Genomic DNA, 17,873 nt, shown 5'->3' with positions numbered 1-17,873 from the left:
AATTAATAATTCAATTAATAAAGTTACTTTGCTGAACCAGAAATGAAAATACAGTGGTGCCTCGCTTAACGAGCGCCCCGTTTAACGACGAAACTGCTTAACAACGAAGAATTTGCGATCGAAAAAGCGATCGCATTGCGATGTTTTAAATAGGAAAAAATCGCTTTGCGATGATCGGTAAGCTGTTTCGCTTACCGATTATCGCATAGCGATCTTTTTCCTACAGCTGATCGGTGGTTCCAAAATGGCCACCAGAAAAAAAAGATGGCCATCCGCTGTGCTTTGGGACGGATTCCTCGCATACTGGGCAGCGAAAATGGCCACCATATGGAGGATTTTCGCTTAAAGGTGAGTTTTTTGCCCATAGGAACGCATTGAAGGGGTTTCAATGCATTCCTATGGGCTTTTAAAAATCGCTTAGCGATGTTTTCGGTTAGCGGCGATTTTTGCTGCACCGATTAACATCGCTAAGTGAGGCACCACTGTATTTTAGTACAACTTTACCCTCAGCAGTTAGAAACTAAATGTCCTTGGAAAACTTACTAGTAGCAACAACAGGTCAGATTCTTAGGTATCACAGCCAAAGTTACCAGTACATTGATGAAGAAACTGACTAAAGTAATATAAGGCAATGCCAAGATGATACTAATACTATCTTCAAAAAACTGGTATTCTATTCCCAAAGACATTTTAATTAAGTCCCTGCTATATCTTCTCAATTTTCCATCCTTTATTGTACCTCATTTTCCTTCACCAACAAATGGGAAAAGAGAACTAGCAGATAGGCTAACCAAATAATGTCTTTTTAAAAGTCCTGAGTACCTACAACAAATAAAACTGCACTATAAAATTTAATTTTTTATTTGCTCATCCAAATGATTCTGTTTCAAGAGAGCTCTTTGATGTCTTCTTCGTAAAATCCCAATTTGGCTTTACCTGATGCTATGGCTAAAGCGCAGTTACTGTTGACTCTAGATAATTTATGAAATATAACTAACGTTAGTCTTGTGACAAATCTTTGGGAGGCCCCACTTCTCTGCACTGTGAAAACTGATGTTAATTTCCACCGTGTGCTACCTCCCTTTCAGGCAGTCATCTTCATTCACATCCCATTACAGCTACGTTTTAGAAGTCTCTGGTGACTGACCACATCCTAACTCTAAGCAGAATCTACATCACAAAGGGAGGCACCCAAGTGCTATTCTGATGTTTTGAGCGACATGTCCCACAAGCAATGTTCTCTCTATGCTGTGCAGGTACGCAGCACTGCATCAGGCCTGCATAGTCACCCCAGTGCTTCAAACCCATTTGCTTTCAGCCAAACTCTGTAAATAAGGGAATACTGCCCACAAGCCAAAGCCAGAACAAACTACATGGCCCATAAAATAGCACAGCCAGTGGTGAAGTATTCTGAGAGTTCTTACCAAATATATATTTCCCACTAAAATTTGCCTGACAAGGAAGTTAAGTTCACACAGTAGTATGAAGAAGGTTACAATCAGAACTCTATGAAGCAAGGTCCTAAATCTACTAATAAACAGAATTGCCTTTATCAACACCCAGTAAATGACACAGTTAAATTGAGATGTACACCTGGCAGAGAATGTGGTGAAAAGAAATTTATAGCTATGCTGGCTGGCCTAGAGAGATGGTAGAAAACCGTATGACAAGGTGCTACATACTTAATATTCTACACTTTAAATATGTGATTGTAAACTAATAAAAATAGAACATTAGTTGAAAAGAGAGAGAGAAGAGGCCATATATTAATTCCTTCTCTCTAACCATATACAACACAGCAACATATTTATCATTTTGAAAGAATACTCACCAATTTCACAGCTTCTTGTGCTGCATCTTTACTGCAAAAAGTGATGAAAGCATAGCCTCTATTCTGGCCAGAAAGAGGATCCATCATAAGCCGAAGGTCCCAAATTGGACCTGCCTTCTCAAAGAGCGGCACCAATTCATCTTCATACAAGTCTCTAGGAATTTTGCCAACAAAAACCTAAGTAACAAAAAAAATTACTAAGAAAGCTAAGGGAATTTTAATTTATCTTTTCATTCTGTTAATAATATGGAGTGATCTGGGAAACAGTGAATATTCAACAAATCCAAATTCAACACTGCCCTGGGTTTGCTTAGACTATGGACTAAGAATACACCTGCATATGAAACTAGTCACTTATTCTCACTAAGATGTGATCAAACAAACCATCATACTAACTGGAAATCATCAGGAACTCTGGCTTCTTTAAAGTGGGGCCAGGTGGCTGACAAAGCAAGCTGAAGGCTCACTCTGCCACAATGTTACAATATAGGGATGGGTAAACATTTTTTCTTCAAAAAGAAAGTAACTGTACTGTATATAATGTTGCCCGATTTTCATTAGCTTCAAAATCCACTTTTCCTAGAACTACAGTACTGGGGATACTGAGGGCCCCTGGGGCACTCCACAATTGAGGGTCCAGGGGACTCATAGTTCATCCCCAAGCTGGACTCTCTAAATATGGTCCTCCAGGAAGGACCGGAACCAGCTAAGAGCCAATCTCCCAAGCTCCACTTCTGACAGCCTGTTCAGGAAGATACCACGGTTGACAGAATTGAAAGCCGCTGCGAGATCAAGGTGCACCAACAGGGAAGATCCCACCCCCCCCATCAGCCTCCCTTAAAAGATCATCTTGCAGCATGACCAGTGTAGTCTCAGTACCTTGTCATGGCCTGAACCCAGACTGGTTGAGATTTCCCATCTTCCAGGTACTGCTGGAGCTGACCTGCCACTACCCATTTGATTACTTTGCCCATGAAGGGAAAGGCTACCCAGAGGATCATGGCCTGGGAGAGGTGCAAAGTTTCGAGCACAGTAAGATACTACTTTGTCTTTAGTGTCAGCATTCAGGTACAAAAAATATTCAATAATCATAAATAGCAAATTCTGAAAGCAAATAAGCATCTATACCCATTTATTAAGTACAATCAGGATTGGAGTAGTTTTTAAGTAACAGAATCTTAAAATGCATACAAGCTGCACATACAAACCTCTGTGCCAATGCCAGGCTGGGAGCCTGAGTAGACAGTATCTGGAGGAGGGCCACCATATTTCCGCTGGCCTGTGGTCACATCCAGAGTATAACTAGTTCTCTCTAGCAAAGCCTGAATTTTAAAAGAGGGGATTAAAAGTAGAACATTTTATAGCATGTGTGATAACATATCCACATATTACTTACCAAGACTGAAAAACATATCAGAGAGCCCTATCAATAGTCCTTCTGGTATATCCAAGGTTTACATCACTGTTTCATAGTCTACAACAAGTCTGCAAAATCTGACGACTCATTAAAAGAAATGCAGTGCATCAGTCACACAGAGAAAGCTCCTCTTCCTGCTGCCTGCCAGGATGACAAAGACAGATGTTTTCAAGTACCTGGCAGGCCGTAATACAAAGATAATAGGTCTGTTTTAAAAGATTCACATTCCACATCAACAGTGAAGTGGGTCATAACCCATAACATAATATCTACTGTACTACAGTAACTTGAACCCAGCACCAATTAGGAAGGGATGCAACTTACCTTCCATATGCAAAGGGCAGAATACCACTGGTGAACAGCAGCAGAGGTCATTGGGGGCTTCAGAGCATGTGCAAGTGATTTGTGCTTATGCAGATCAGCACTTTGCCCTTACTTTTGAATTATTCTGACAGTAGTTTCGCACTCATTAGAACAAGGAAACAATGTTTTCTGAGATACCCAACCCTAGCCTCTCTCTGGTATCACTGTATCAGCATGAAGGACAGTCTTTAGCAATTTCCACTATGGTTGCCAGCTTTCTCCCCACAGATGTGCTGTGCCACTGACAGAGAGATAGAAATAGCAATACACTAGATCAATGCTGAGGGACGTGGTGGCGCTGTGGGCTAAACCGCAGAAGCCTGTGCTGCAGGGTCAGAAGACCAAGCAGTCGTAAGATCGAATCCACGCGACGGAGTGAGCGCCCGTCGCTTGTCCCAGCTCCCGCCAACCTAGCGGTTCGAAAGCATGCAAATACAAGTAGATAAATAGGGACCACCTCGGTGGGAAGGTAACAGCATTCCGTGTCTAAGTCGCACTGGCCATGTGACCATGGAAGATTGTCTTCAGACAAAACGATGGCTCTATGGCTTAGAAACGGGGATGAGCACCACCCCCTAGAGTCGAACACGACTGGACAAAAATTGTCAAGGGGAACCTTTACCTTTACCTTTTTAGATCAATGCTATATCCTTCCATTCTCTATGGACTATAAGAGCAACACAGGTATCTCCCTCCAGACATACTAAGACTATGATATATGAACATGGTTCATGAGCAATGTTCCCCTCTAAGCTGTGCAGCGCTGCATCAGTACCACACAGCTAAGCCAGTGTTGCTTTCATTTGCTTCCAGTCACAGCAGGAACCCTGAGTGCACAGGGCCCCCACCCAGCACTAGTGGAAAATCAGAGCAAACATTGTTCATGACACAGAAAAAAGGCAAATAACTATGCCACTGGGCGAAGTATTCTAACTACACTGTAGAACAGCTCCATGTTTAACAACATTTATATAAACATAACACAATTTTGCAACACAGTTAGAAGCACAATTTTCTCCTACAAATGAATCATAAATGGTTTTCCTTTTATAAATCTACATGTCTAAATAATGATTTATCAAAGAATGGGAACTTTAATTCGAAATACTATTCTTTACTCCACTACAAGTCCTGAAAACAGTTTGCACACAGAAATTCATTAGGGCAGTTATTTGTTCGGCATATGCATATATTACCTTAATCTTTGCTTCATCTGGCCCCTTTGTTGATTCCTGTACTTTGCTTCCTTGTTTCTCCCTCTGTCTATAAGTCTTCATAACTCCACATAAAAATGCACTTTTGTTCTGTAGATACAATTTATGAAATAATTCAACAAGAAAATATAGGAAACAACTGAAACCCCCAAAATGGTATAACACCTAATACAGGCAGTTAGTTCAAATAAACAGCGTCCTTGAGGACAAACCACATAATACAATTTCTTGAAAACAAATCAGCACATCAATATCCAACTCATCAAGCTAACATAAAACATAAATGCAGAGATTTTACTTTAGGCATGCAACTTCAGGCTTTAAATTCAGTGCCTGAGAAGTACACTCTTAACAATTATCCACAAAGACATTTTGTGACAAGTTTGGAAAAGGTATTTCTACCTTACTACAGTTGTGGTTGCACATTATGTTCAAGTTAGAAACAACACTAGTGAACCTATTTGTTCACATCACAGGAGCTCTTACCTTACCTGTACATGCGACAGGTCACTTTCCTTAAACTGCTGTAACACAGAGAGGGCTCCTTCTTCGTTAAATTCTCTAAGAGCATCTATTGCTCTTTCATCAAGATCAACATAAGCTACCAATCCTAAAAAAATTAAAAATAGAAAAAAGTTACAGATTCCCATTGAATTATACAAAGAAAAGTTAGTCTAAAACATTTACACTACTTTGCCAGAATTAAAATAATTTGAACTAAGTAAGTAATGCTAACTAATATAGACTAAAAATTACATCTAAAAATGTAATTGTTTCAGACATGTTGGGAATATTTTCTGCACAAAATACCACTACATATCAGGGTTTGAAATAATGAGCTCTGGCTCACATTACCAAAAGATCTGTTTTCAGAGGTTTAAAGTTGTTTTTTTCCCTTTAGAATGGAACAATCACAAACTATGCATTACGCCTCTTTGAACATAATCTAACCACAGTGTACTACAACAGCTGTTGGAGTAACATATACAGCACCACCCCTCCAGTGCCCCACTTAAAAAAAACAAAAACAAAAAACCAAACTGACGAAATTTCCACACATCTATAACTGGCACATATTACAGTGGCTGGGGATTTCATTTCTTTTCTGCCTACAGTAGAGTAGAATAGACTGGATAACTCAGTCAGTTAGGTACGTGGTCATGGGGCAAACTGCAGTTCCAGAAGTGCTCCCAGAAAAAGGGAATGGTAAAACCCACTTCTGAGTACTTTATACCCAGGACACCCTGGAAAGGGTCACTATAAATCATGACTTGACAGAATACAATTATTAAAATACTCATGTGTCACTACTTTCCAGCCAGCAACATTATTTCGAGCCCTGTTATGTACGTCAGTTACATAAATATTAGCTCTACAGTACAGACCTACACACAGTAGGACCAATTCTGAGATGTACACATCAAAAGATTTATATGTACTTCCATATTCTACAGTTTGCAGCAGACATCTGAACACTGTACACCACTGCTAGTTTCAACAGTATTAAATGGTAAGATGCTGGGCTTTCCATATGCTTTCCAATAAATACAGAGCATTTTTTCAATGTTTCTAGATTTTACTGACCTCTGAAAATGTCCTTGCTTTGAAACACTCAAAACAGCAGTACACAGAGCCTGCACTTCTGCATAGATTCTGCATATTGAAAGCAGCTGCATCTTTTGTACAGGGATAACCCAGCAAACTAACATAATAAAGTTCAGCCTCAAGGTGAACTATGTAGTCATCTGAACTAACAAGATCCGATGGGGTAAAACTTTGCACATGAAAATATATTTCTACAATATTTTTTATTACTAGATAATGTTTAATATTAATGAACTTTAACTTTTAGGTAAGTATGATACTCCTCATGACACTGGAGTGCAACTTATTCTAAAGTCCTGCACATCCTTTTTTTTTTTTTTCAGACATCTAAACTCAAGCCACTGAGTGCAAATCAGCATGGTACAGACTTAGAGGAGTGTCTCTCCGATGAAATAAAAATATAACTGGCAGGCACTCATTAGGATTGTCATTCAAGACAGACCAGCCACATGAGCAAAAATATCAGCATAATGAAGACAGGTATGGTATTATTTTGAATGGCCCTAGACTTGCAGATCATTTAGAATGATTTAAGGAAAACAGATGAACTAAATTGTGCCAATGAAGGGCATGAAGTATCATTTATGTATCAATATGTTCACAACACGCATGCTAAAGAGGAAGAGGAAGTTTCTATTCCACACCAAAAATTATGTGTTTCCTAAAGTAGAACATAAATACTCTCTCACTCTCTCTCTTTAGAATACACAAAATCACTTCCTCTACACAAAAATAAAACATTAATTGAAACAAATATTGTTAAACTAGATACATCAGTGTAACAACTAAAATGTATTGAGCTCTCCACTAGGAGCTACACAGACATAGAATTCACATACCGACTAGAATTCAAATATAGCCTCAAGTAAGCCAAGCAAGCTATTTCTCTCAATAAGCCACGTATGAAATATAAAATGTTTAACACAATCATTACATACTAGTGGGGGTAGAAAATAGAAGCAAATTATTATTTACAGAGAAAAGTTTTAATTTAATAGGCTGGAATGTCTACTTTGATTTATGAGAGTCTATGAAAAATTTACATGTCCTAAAGACCTAAGATACTGTCAACATATGTCAATCCCAATTTGACCTCAAAGTGAAAGCAGCATACATTTAAAGCTACACAGTGAAAATACAGCATTTTTCAACTTTGAAACCTAAAAAATTTGAAAATGGTTTGCCTTCACTTTCATAACCAATCAGAAACAAGAAATGCATATTATACCTGTCTGAAATATTTCATCAAGTCTCTCTGCCACCTTCTGTGGAAGGCCTGCCTCTATCAGTGTCTTGTAGTGTTCTGTGTGAGTTACACTGGAAGTATCCATTGGTTCTTCCTCTTCTTTTAATTGTACCGCATTACCATTCACCTGATTAGCCATTTTATTATGCTGCTGGAAAAAATTCAGGAGCTATATTACATAAAGCCAGAAATAACTAATTTGTAGGACAATGCATTTATCTAAACTAATTTGTAAACATGCTGCAACTGATTGCATTAAACCTATATTTAAAGCGCAGCTCACCTAAATGAAATAAAAAGTACAGTCCTAAAATATTGTGGAACATGTACATGGAATGACACAAAATTTTAAGCATTTCATGTACACTAAATCTAATTTTCACTTTTCCATTATTAATTTTTGTGATGTCATTCTGGTGGTGGGTATACTGAAATGCACAAACATCTGCCATTATTCCCCTGGTCTCAAAGAGACTTGAGATCAATGTATCCCATACAAAAGCCTGCAGGGCAGCTAAGTATACAAATGTCAATACTTGCTTTCCATCTTTCCCATAGTTTTCTGGCCTGCTTCCATATCTTCCCTCAAACCCATCATTTTGTTACATAAGAGACCCAAGCCATGCTGCCTTAACACGTTGTTTTTCAGAACACCTTTTTTGAAAAAAGGAACATGCCATATTAGGTTGTGCACAAGTCAATAAACAAAATGCATGTCACGTATCAGGAAAATGAACTTGTGTTAAGCTCTGCTTAATAGAGGACAACACTGTGCTCCAGATTAGTAGAGTTCAAATGAAAGATATAAACAAAAGCCAGCATATTCAGTTTCCCACATCAGTAAGAAAAACTTGATGAGAAAGTCAGCACGCTGCAAACATATGGATAAATAATTCCACTATCTTCTCAAACAATTTCTGTGCACTTTTCTAACAAACTATTAAGTGATGTTTTATTTTCAGCCACCATAGCAAAATTGATATAAACCACAACTTAAGGAAAAAAGATGGTTGCAGTGATTAGCAAACCGACCAAGCACTCCTGACTTTTCTAGACCATACAAATTAAGTTTAAAATAGATACAGTACACTGAATACTTTTCAAAGACTTTTAAAGTACTGATCACTAAAACTAGTCCTTTAAAAACTAGAAATAACTTGAAGACAACCATACAGACAGAAGCACTCATTAAAAGCAAGACAGAATTGTCCAGAAGAGATTCTTGTACAGTAGCTGATGCCACCTCACTGTTCTAACACAAAGTATGAAAAACCTACAAGGAGGCACAGCAGGAAATCAAACTCCCAACCTCTTGTTCCCCAGCCAGATACCTAAACCAATGAGCAATCCACCTATCCATTTTACTGACCACTCTCCTAAATACTACTATGTTGTAAGCCGCCTAGAGTGGATGAGTAGTCCAGATAGGCGGGGTATAAATAAAATAAAATAAAATACTTTATCTACAGAGCATGCCAATGAAATCCATTCAAAGAAAAGCATAAGTTTCAATGTCCATACAAAACTAAAGCCAGTTGTTTCCCACACTATTCAACAGCATTGCAAATACTGTACCATCCTGAAATACTGATCCCTATATATCTCTGTAAAGTTGCATTTCAATTCACTTGACTGTTATGACTGGAACAACATGCCACCTTTTTTCAAAAATTAAGCAATTTATTTAAAATATGTATACCAGTGCTCTATTTATAAAGGACTGGCTAACCTAACATTTGTGTAGTACTGTATGATTAGCCACATTGTAAACTTAGAGCTATCAGAAAATAACTCCAGACCCTCTTCTAAAGACAGGACACGAACATGAAAAGAGCTTATACAGATATAGATTCTATAAAGAAATCTGTCCAAAACCTTTCTAAGAGTGAGGACACACACTTGAACTTTATAAAATGAACTAATTACTGACATTACCTGAAGTATGATAATACAACTATAATTCTATATTTTCCCTTACTAAAATCAATATTTATTTCTAAAATACTTATCCCAGTGTCTAGCCCAGAAGACAACTCAGAACAAGTTATAAGGGAACTTTAATTTGGAGATTTAGAAATCCTACAATTCTGACCTGCTAGTAAAGTTTTATCTATATATAAAACACAACTTTCAAATCTATAATCGCGTATAAGTAAATGCATACCAACAAGGGGCTATGGCAGCACCTTAAATAATACTGAACATACTTTCAATATTCAACATCCTTTCAATTTTTTTATTAAAATGCCACAAATAATATTACATAATTGCAAACAAATGTATTTTGTATAAATCATTCGAATAAGAACAGGGTCTAAGGGCATGAGAAACAGCCACAATGCTAAAGATAGGCATTTTGTGTCTGGCCATTGCTCTGATATGCAAACACTACATGCTTACTGACCTAATTCAATAATATAAAAAGGCAGATATAACTGTATTAAACAGACAGTAAGTTGCTCAAATCCCTAGAAGAATGACACTACCTTCTTACTTTAAATGTTAGCCTCCCAATAGTGATATTCTTAACAAAGAGACAGATATTCCTAAATCTTATCTATGTGCAATGCCAGAAATAACAACACTCAAGTGCTGGCACCATAAACACAGGCCCATAACCTGCAATAGTTTGTGTTCTACTATCAAATACAGGCTTTGTGAAGTAAGCATTAGTGCCAGAGATCTAACTGTCACTGTGCAAACAACACTACTCCTGCAATTGAGTTTTAGTGCCTACTGCCTTGCAGGGCATCTTTCCTGATGTCTACAAAGAAAGTTCTAGCCACATGTTAAAATGAAATATATTTAAATATAATTGGCTAGTATAGATTTTTTTCTCAACATTTACTGAGTAAATGCTCTCTCCCCATAACCAAACAGCTTTTACTTTAATTCTGAAAATATCAACGTATGGCAAACTTCAGACCTAAATAAACTATTTACACTAAAACCTAGGGATGCTGGAGATATATATGTACTACCCTGTTTCCCCCAAAATAAGACCTAACCTGAAAAAAAGCCCTAGTATGATTTTTCCAGATACTTGTAATATAAGCCCTTCCCCCAAAATAAGCCCCAGTTAAGTGAAACCCCACCCTCCACCACTGTGCAGCAACCAGAAGATGGGCATGACTGTATCTGAATAAATATTATAAATGAAACATGAAATGTTGTACATGAAAAATGTTGTACATGAAAAAAAACATCCCCTGAAAATAAGCCCTAATGCGTTTTTGGAGCAAAAATATAAGCCCCTGTCTTATTTGGGGGGAAACATGGTAATTTACCTACAGTTACATCAATAGTGGACAGACTATCCAATAGTAGATAGTTATATTCATAAAGTTGCCATGATCAATCCTCCTTCTCCTTGACTCCAGACTTTGGTAGCACTCAAAACTGATAAAGACCCAAAGTCAGAAGATGTGTCTGTCCCCCAAGTCTAGAAATCAAAACAAGATGTAAATACTTATTTTTTTAGTTTACACTGCATTTGTAAGTGAAAAAGAAAACACTTTTGCCTCTGGTTCAAGTTCTATGTTCAATCTAAAAAAATCAATTTTTGTCTCCAAAGCCCACTGCAATATTATGATATACTGATCTATGCCAGGTATAACTGATGGCAACAGATTATAATAGTTACTGGTTGCCAAATCCAAACATAAACCATGAACTTCCAATAGTACTTAAATAACTACAGTAACTGCAGAAAACTAGACTTCCAGTTTTGCTTATACATTTGCCTGTAAATTAGCATCTCACAATCCCACTGGGCTAGTCATTATCTAGTCATCAATAAATATAAAAGTGCTGGACTACATTATGTTATTCACTTTTGCTCTTCCCAAACTCACAATGAAATCTATTTGCTACCTTATAATGTATTTAACAATCCTCTCCACTCTTTTAGTCCAAAAAGAAATCTAAACACATGGTAAAATGCAATTTAGGGAGGCAGATGGGGGTGGGGAATGCATAAGAGACACTCTTAATTCATGGCTCAACCTGAGTAGAGCACCACTGAAAAATGTACAGTACCACTGTAGGACTGTTGTAAAACTACTGCATAATTTTACAAGTGCAACAAGGTTAATCATGTTCCTTGCACTGATGTAGGCTGGACTCATGTAAGGTCACAAACAGCACCTTCCTAAACATGCTTGTTTAAAATCCTACACTATTCAGCAGATGAAATTCACAGTGGAACTTACACAGGACTTTACTCACCAAATCCCCACTGATTCAATGGGCTTACTCCAGTTGCACTCTGATCTGAGGCAAGATACAGCATAGGTACTTAGGGAATATAACTCAAGGTCTTATCAAATAATATCAAACTCCATGAAAAACCTATGAACATAACCATAATTCAAGTCTATGCTCCAACTACTAAAGCTAAAGATGAATTTGAAAGTTTTTTTACATCCAAGAGGAAACTGATCACACAACAAAACAAGACATGCTTATAATCACAGGTGACTGAAATGCAAAAGCAGGAAACAAATTGGACCCAAATGTTGCTGGAAATTTTGGCCTAAGGGCCAGAAATAAACAGGATAATGATTCAGTTCTGTAAAGCCAACAATCTGTTTATTGCAAATATATGGTTAAAGCATGGTTCAAGCAACTGTACAGATGGTACATGTGGACATCACCAGATGGCCAATACAGAAAGCAAAAAGACTACATAACTGGAGGCAAGAAATGGAGAAGCTGTATTCTATCCAACAAAACAAGACTAAAAGCAGACTGTGGTACTGATTGTGAACTGTCAATATCCAACACTATAGTAAAACTGAAAAATATTAAAAAGATCACAGTGCCAAAATATAATATAAACAACATTCCTGATGAACTTAATGTATAAAGAACAGATCTGCATTACTAAACTCAACTGACCATGAACTAAAAAAATGTCGATCAAAACTGAAGATATTATTAGGGAAGAATGCAAAAAGACAATTCTTGTAGTAAAAAGAAAAGAAAAACCTAAATGGGTGATGGAAGAAACATTTAAACATGTAAAGAAAAGGCAAGAAGCAAAGTGACAGAAACAGGGTCAGAACTCTGAATGCAGTTCTTCAGTAGCTGTCACGTAAACACCAACCAATGCAAAGAAACAGAACAAAAATGTGTGTGGGAGAAAGATCTCCAGAAGAACCAAGGAATCAAAAATATATAAATTATATTAATTTGCAATCCTAAATTAAGAATGCTGAATGGCTAACAAGGAAGCACAACATCTGACCAGGATAAAACAAAGGTTGAAAGAGCATACTGAAGACTATATAGAAAAGACAAAAAGGTGACAAACTCTTTTGAAGAGGAATACTATGATGGAGAACCTACAATTCTAGAAAGTGAGGTGAAAGTGCTCTGAAAGTACTAGGAAGATATAAATCATGAGGGTCAGATAGAATACCAACTGAACTATTCCAGGCCACAGAGAATGAAACTGTCAAAATCCTAATAAGAATATGGCAGCAAATACGGACAATAAAACAGTAATCCACAGACTGGCAATGTTCAATATATAATCCAGTCCCCAAGAAAGGAGATGCCAAAGAGTGTGCTTTGCTTTCACTTCCCATACAAGCAAAGTGATGCTCAAGATGTCACAACATACCTTATACAGAGTAAGAATGTCTGATGTTCAAGCTGGATTCTGAAAAGGAAGAGGCACTCAACATCATATTGCAAATATCTGCTGGCTAAAGGAATGCACCAAAGGATTTCAGAAGATGATCAGTCTATGCTTTACGGACTAAAGCAAAGCCTTTAATTGTGTGGATCATGAGAAACTATAGGTTGTTCTGAAAGAACCGGATGTGCCTCAATAATTTACTGTCCTGATGCATAACCTGCATTATGGAGAAGAAACTCCCACTGGGACACAATACAGAAAGACAGAATGGTTCCCTACAGACAAAGGTGTCAGACAAGGGTGCATTCTATCCTTTTATCCATTCAATCTGTACACAGAACATATTACAGTATATTAGGTCCAGATTAGAATCAGATGGAGGATTGAAAATTGGTGAAAGAAACACCAATAAATTAAGACATGCAGATGACACCATTTTACTGGCAGAAAGCAGCAATGACCCAAAACAACTTTTAGTGAATGTAAAAAAAGAAAAGGCCATCAGAAATCAAAGGTGACTTGACACCATGTAACAACTGTACTTACAACTTACTACTGGATTTCAACAGTAGAAAAGGCTTAGAAAACTATTGGCCCTCCAGATATTTTGGACTTTCACTGAAATTCAATAGTAATTTGCAATTAGAGTCCACACAGCAAAGAATGGGTACTGTAGTCCAAAAGTACAAAGGTTCCAACTCCTGCAATAAAGCTTACTCCCTTATGCTCATCTTGGATTGCAACCTCACTTTTCAACTTACACACTTCAGTTTCTTCTTGACATGATTATGCATAAAGAAAAGAATCCCTTGTATTCTCGAGCTTGTATTTTTCAAGCTTGAATTTTCAGGCTCTTTTTAAGAACACAGCCAAACAGCTCAAAAAAACTAAAATAATTCCTGATGAATTTTTTTAACAAGAAACCTACTATAATAAATTATCTTATAATTCAATAATGCTGAGGCCAGCAAAAATTGCAAGCATACCAAGAGACAGTTTTATTCTTAATTTAGATTATACTCAATAGTAAAAAAAATCAACAGAGCAGTTTCTGTTGATTTTTTTTTACTGCTGAGTATAATCTATTTTTTGAAATAAATCTGCTAAAATTCAGAAGCTAAAAATATTTATCAAAGTTACAAATAAAGCATTTAATAAAACAAGTTACACTCCAACTGGAATGATTTCAACTGTTCTGAACACTCATGAAAACTCCAAAATATAAGATGTATGTGACACAGTTATATCAACTGCTGTTTAGCAGAATGTAACGCAGAAAAAAATGCATCTATGATTGTAACTGAGGAAATATTTTCACCCCAGGAAACCAAAGCACAATCTAGCATGACACTATGTGGCAGCAACATTTGCATGCACAGTTCTAAAATGTCTTTTCACCCACACCATGATGTAAAACGGTATATGAGAAACTATATATCACTATTCAACAAAAGAGAGGATAGCATCCAGAGCAGTGTGAAGTTTATCTGTCTAGGCAGCAAAGCCAGTTTCCAAGCCACCTACCACAACCTAATCAACAAAAAATCTGATACTACTTCAAAAGATCATATGCTATCACAAACTTCAGTTTTATGAAAAGCTACTTACAGTATCTCAAATTATGCAAAATTCATGTGTTCAAGGGTGTGCCACATGTCGGAAAAACTCTGAAAGAGCTTGTGATGTAGAAAGAACTTAGCTTGTCTATTTGGCCCTCAAATGATACTGAGAATACAGTAATTTAACTGTAGAACTGTAGAGTTAAGCAACCCCACTGCTGCTTAGTGGTACAAAGCAGTGTCAGTGCCTTCATCAAGTAGAAGCAAGCAGAAGCAACAACTGTCAACACCCTCCATGGTTGTCCCATGAACTAGAACTCATAATTTGTCACAAACCATCACTTTGAAATCTTAAAATTTTGACAAAATCATGAAAAATCAGTGAATTAGGTTCAAACCAAATGTTACTTAGGATGGAGACCTTTAAACTGGGAGAATATACCTCACATAAAAGCACATCTCACTTTAAAAAGGTCAGAGTCACCTCTTGGGCAGGGGGAGCAGCTGCCAAACTAAATGGAGACTGACTGATTTGATTTTCTGTTTTATAATGTGGCAACTTAATAGATACTTGTTGAAAAATTAAATCCTATGGAATTTATAAACAGAAAAAGTGTGCACAGGTCTGCAGTTATACAGTCCCATCCTCTAAACAGACTTGCTCCGAAGTAGGACCAGCAATTTCAAATGGCAGTGATAAGTGCGTCCAAGTTTGCAGGACTGCAGATCAATCCCATGTGAGTTTATTCACAAATTAACATTGGCTTCTATTGTTGTTTATTCCAAGTTAAACATAAACGCGATTGCACTCTGAAGGCGGCAATTCTAAATCTGGTTGTCGAGAGAGGGAGTAACCAAAAAAAAATCCTAAACTGGACCCCGTTAACAATAAGAAACAAGACCCTAGATAGTTTATTAAAATAAAACTTAATCTGGAATCCGTCTGGGGTAAGAGACTAGCAAACGTGGATTATTACACACCCACCGCATCCAGGGGAGAGGTGGGAGGCAATCCTAACGGGATCGAGTCTAAGGACAGACAGAGGCACACAAAACACCCTTCACCTACGGAGCCCTCTTCTCTTTCCCTGTAGGGCCTCTGCAAAATCCCGATTGTGACGATCCTGTCTCGAAGACCAACTTACTGACGCCTCAAAAGCGGCGCCGAAAGCTGCACGCTGGTTCAGAAAGCCGAGCCACATTAAACACAAAACCTGACGGGAGACTCCCATTGATACGAATACGGGCCTAATTCACCCCATCATCATCATCATCATCACATCCACCACCACTCCATGTCGCAGGGGCCAGGCCTGCACGACCAGATGCAATCGTCAAGCCCGACGCGGCCACAAAAGGCGCCTCAGGAGCGGAGGAGGGGGGTGGAGATCTCGGGCCTCGCGCTAGCGCCCGCGGCCTTCCGACGCTCCCCACATACAAGACAGAAACTGGCGCGCTCGCGCACACAATGTCTCGCCCCCCCCGCCGCCCCCCCCCGGTTTCTCGGCCGAGCGTCCTTGGCGAGACTCACCGGAGCAGGACTTGCGCGGCCCGGCTGGAGCAGCAGCTGCAAATGGCGCGCGCTCCTCTTCTTCCCTCCCCTCATGGACGACGAGAGCGACCCCGGCAACGCGAGGGGTTTCCCGGAACTGTTTCCAGGGACTAAGGTCAAGATGGCCAATCGGAGAACAGCATTTCGGAAAAGCAGCTCTAAACCTCTATCAGAGTCCGGAGGAGGAACTATGGGGAAGGCGTTGTGGCCAATAGTGGCGAAGAAGGTCCTGACCAATCCGCAGAACAGAAAAGATCATGGCGCGCCGGTAGTGGGGGGGGGGGAATTGATTTTCTTCCTTTTTAAGAGGTGTCTGCTTCCCGCTTTTTCAATGCGCTCCTAGAGACAATGGCATTTTGCTGGTCGTTCGACTTGGAATGATCCTAAAGTGTCGTTTTTTGTTCACTGGATTGTACTGTTTCAGACTACACATGTTTGATTCAGAATCAGTGCTTTTCTGTGTAATAAAAACTTTTAAAAATCCCTCTACCTACACAGTTAAAATCTCAAGGAGAAAGCTGCCTCCTTGACATGCTAGCCTTCTACTCGCAGGGACCGGATTGTAATAAAGAAGTGCAATATTTTATAATGTCTTCCTACAGCCAATAATAGCTGGCAAAACCAGGCCCTTCTCAGTAGCAAATTATAAAATCATTATTAGGACAGTTTTCCTAAGGGCAGCCAAAAGGTCACAAAATGTTGGCGTAATGAATTGTCGTATGAGTTTAGGAATTTTTATAATGACTAGCACAGTTACCTCTCCTTTCTTTAATATATGAGAATTACTTCTTAGAAATCTGGGTTGCTTTCATTTGTTCTTTGGGAAACTGCCTTAAAGCCATCCTAATATATAATTTTTAAGGAAGATGGAAGCTAAAAGTTTCTCCTGAAATAACTGCTGGATAGCTCAGTGGTTTAGGTATCTGGTTTAGAGTTTGACTCCCAACTGTGCCTCCTTGACAGCAGCTGGCCCCTTATCATCCATAGGGTCCCTTTCATCTCTGCAGTTCTAAGATTATTATGATTATTGTTAAGAACCAGATTGTGAGTCTTTGGAAAGCTACACAGTTCTGGAGCACAACTAGAAGAAAGGAGTGGTAGACCAGTTCTGAGTACAGTACTTTATACCTGGGAAACCATAGTGAGAATCACCATAAATCAGAATGCACTTAACAGTACATATTTGTTAATTAACATATAATTATCAAAATCAGCATAACAAAACAAGAAAGTCTCTCTACATTAGGCCTCACTCCTACTTAATGAACACTTTCCAGGAGATAAATCCCATTATTTGTTACTTAAAAGTAAGTCCCATTTTGTTCAGTCGTTATCAGTTGCCCTTGATTAGAGAAAAAACAGTCGTGGTTACTCACCATAATTACAGTTCTTCAAGTGGTGTTCCATGTATTCACACAAAAGGGAATTGTGCCTGCTCAAAC

The 17,873-nt window shown here is 38.3% G+C and overlaps 1 protein-coding gene across 3 annotated transcripts in view; it reads right to left on the bottom strand.

The window, feature by feature from the left end:
* The window catches only part of HNRNPR (heterogeneous nuclear ribonucleoprotein R), a 29,221-nt gene extending 12,675 nt beyond the window's left edge, over nucleotides 1-16,546 (bottom strand). Inside the window, exons 1-6 of one of the 3 annotated variants that reach the window (XM_020810527.3) lie at nucleotides 16,411-16,546; nucleotides 7,659-7,824; nucleotides 5,317-5,435; nucleotides 4,808-4,915; nucleotides 3,040-3,153; nucleotides 1,832-2,008 (exon numbers count right to left, since the gene is read on the bottom strand). In XM_020810527.3, coding sequence (XP_020666186.1) covers nucleotides 1,832-2,008; nucleotides 3,040-3,153; nucleotides 4,808-4,915; nucleotides 5,317-5,435; nucleotides 7,659-7,824; nucleotides 16,411-16,485 — 759 coding nt within the window. In that variant the 5' untranslated portion in view covers nucleotides 16,486-16,546. Of the gene's footprint in view, nucleotides 1-1,831; nucleotides 2,009-3,039; nucleotides 3,154-4,807; nucleotides 4,916-5,316; nucleotides 5,436-7,658; nucleotides 7,828-16,410 lie in introns of all 3 variants that reach the window. The other 2 variants (XM_020810526.3, XM_020810528.3) reach the window with 2 other exon arrangements.
* Between the last annotated feature and the right edge of the window lie 1,327 nt (nucleotides 16,547-17,873).

The sequence above is a fragment of the Pogona vitticeps genome, chromosome 9 (assembly GCF_051106095.1).
Source record: "Pogona vitticeps strain Pit_001003342236 chromosome 9, PviZW2.1, whole genome shotgun sequence".
NCBI lineage: Eukaryota > Metazoa > Chordata > Lepidosauria > Squamata > Agamidae > Pogona > Pogona vitticeps.
The sequence above is the reverse complement of the archived record's forward strand: the minus strand, read 5'-3'. Positions and strand labels throughout refer to the sequence as shown.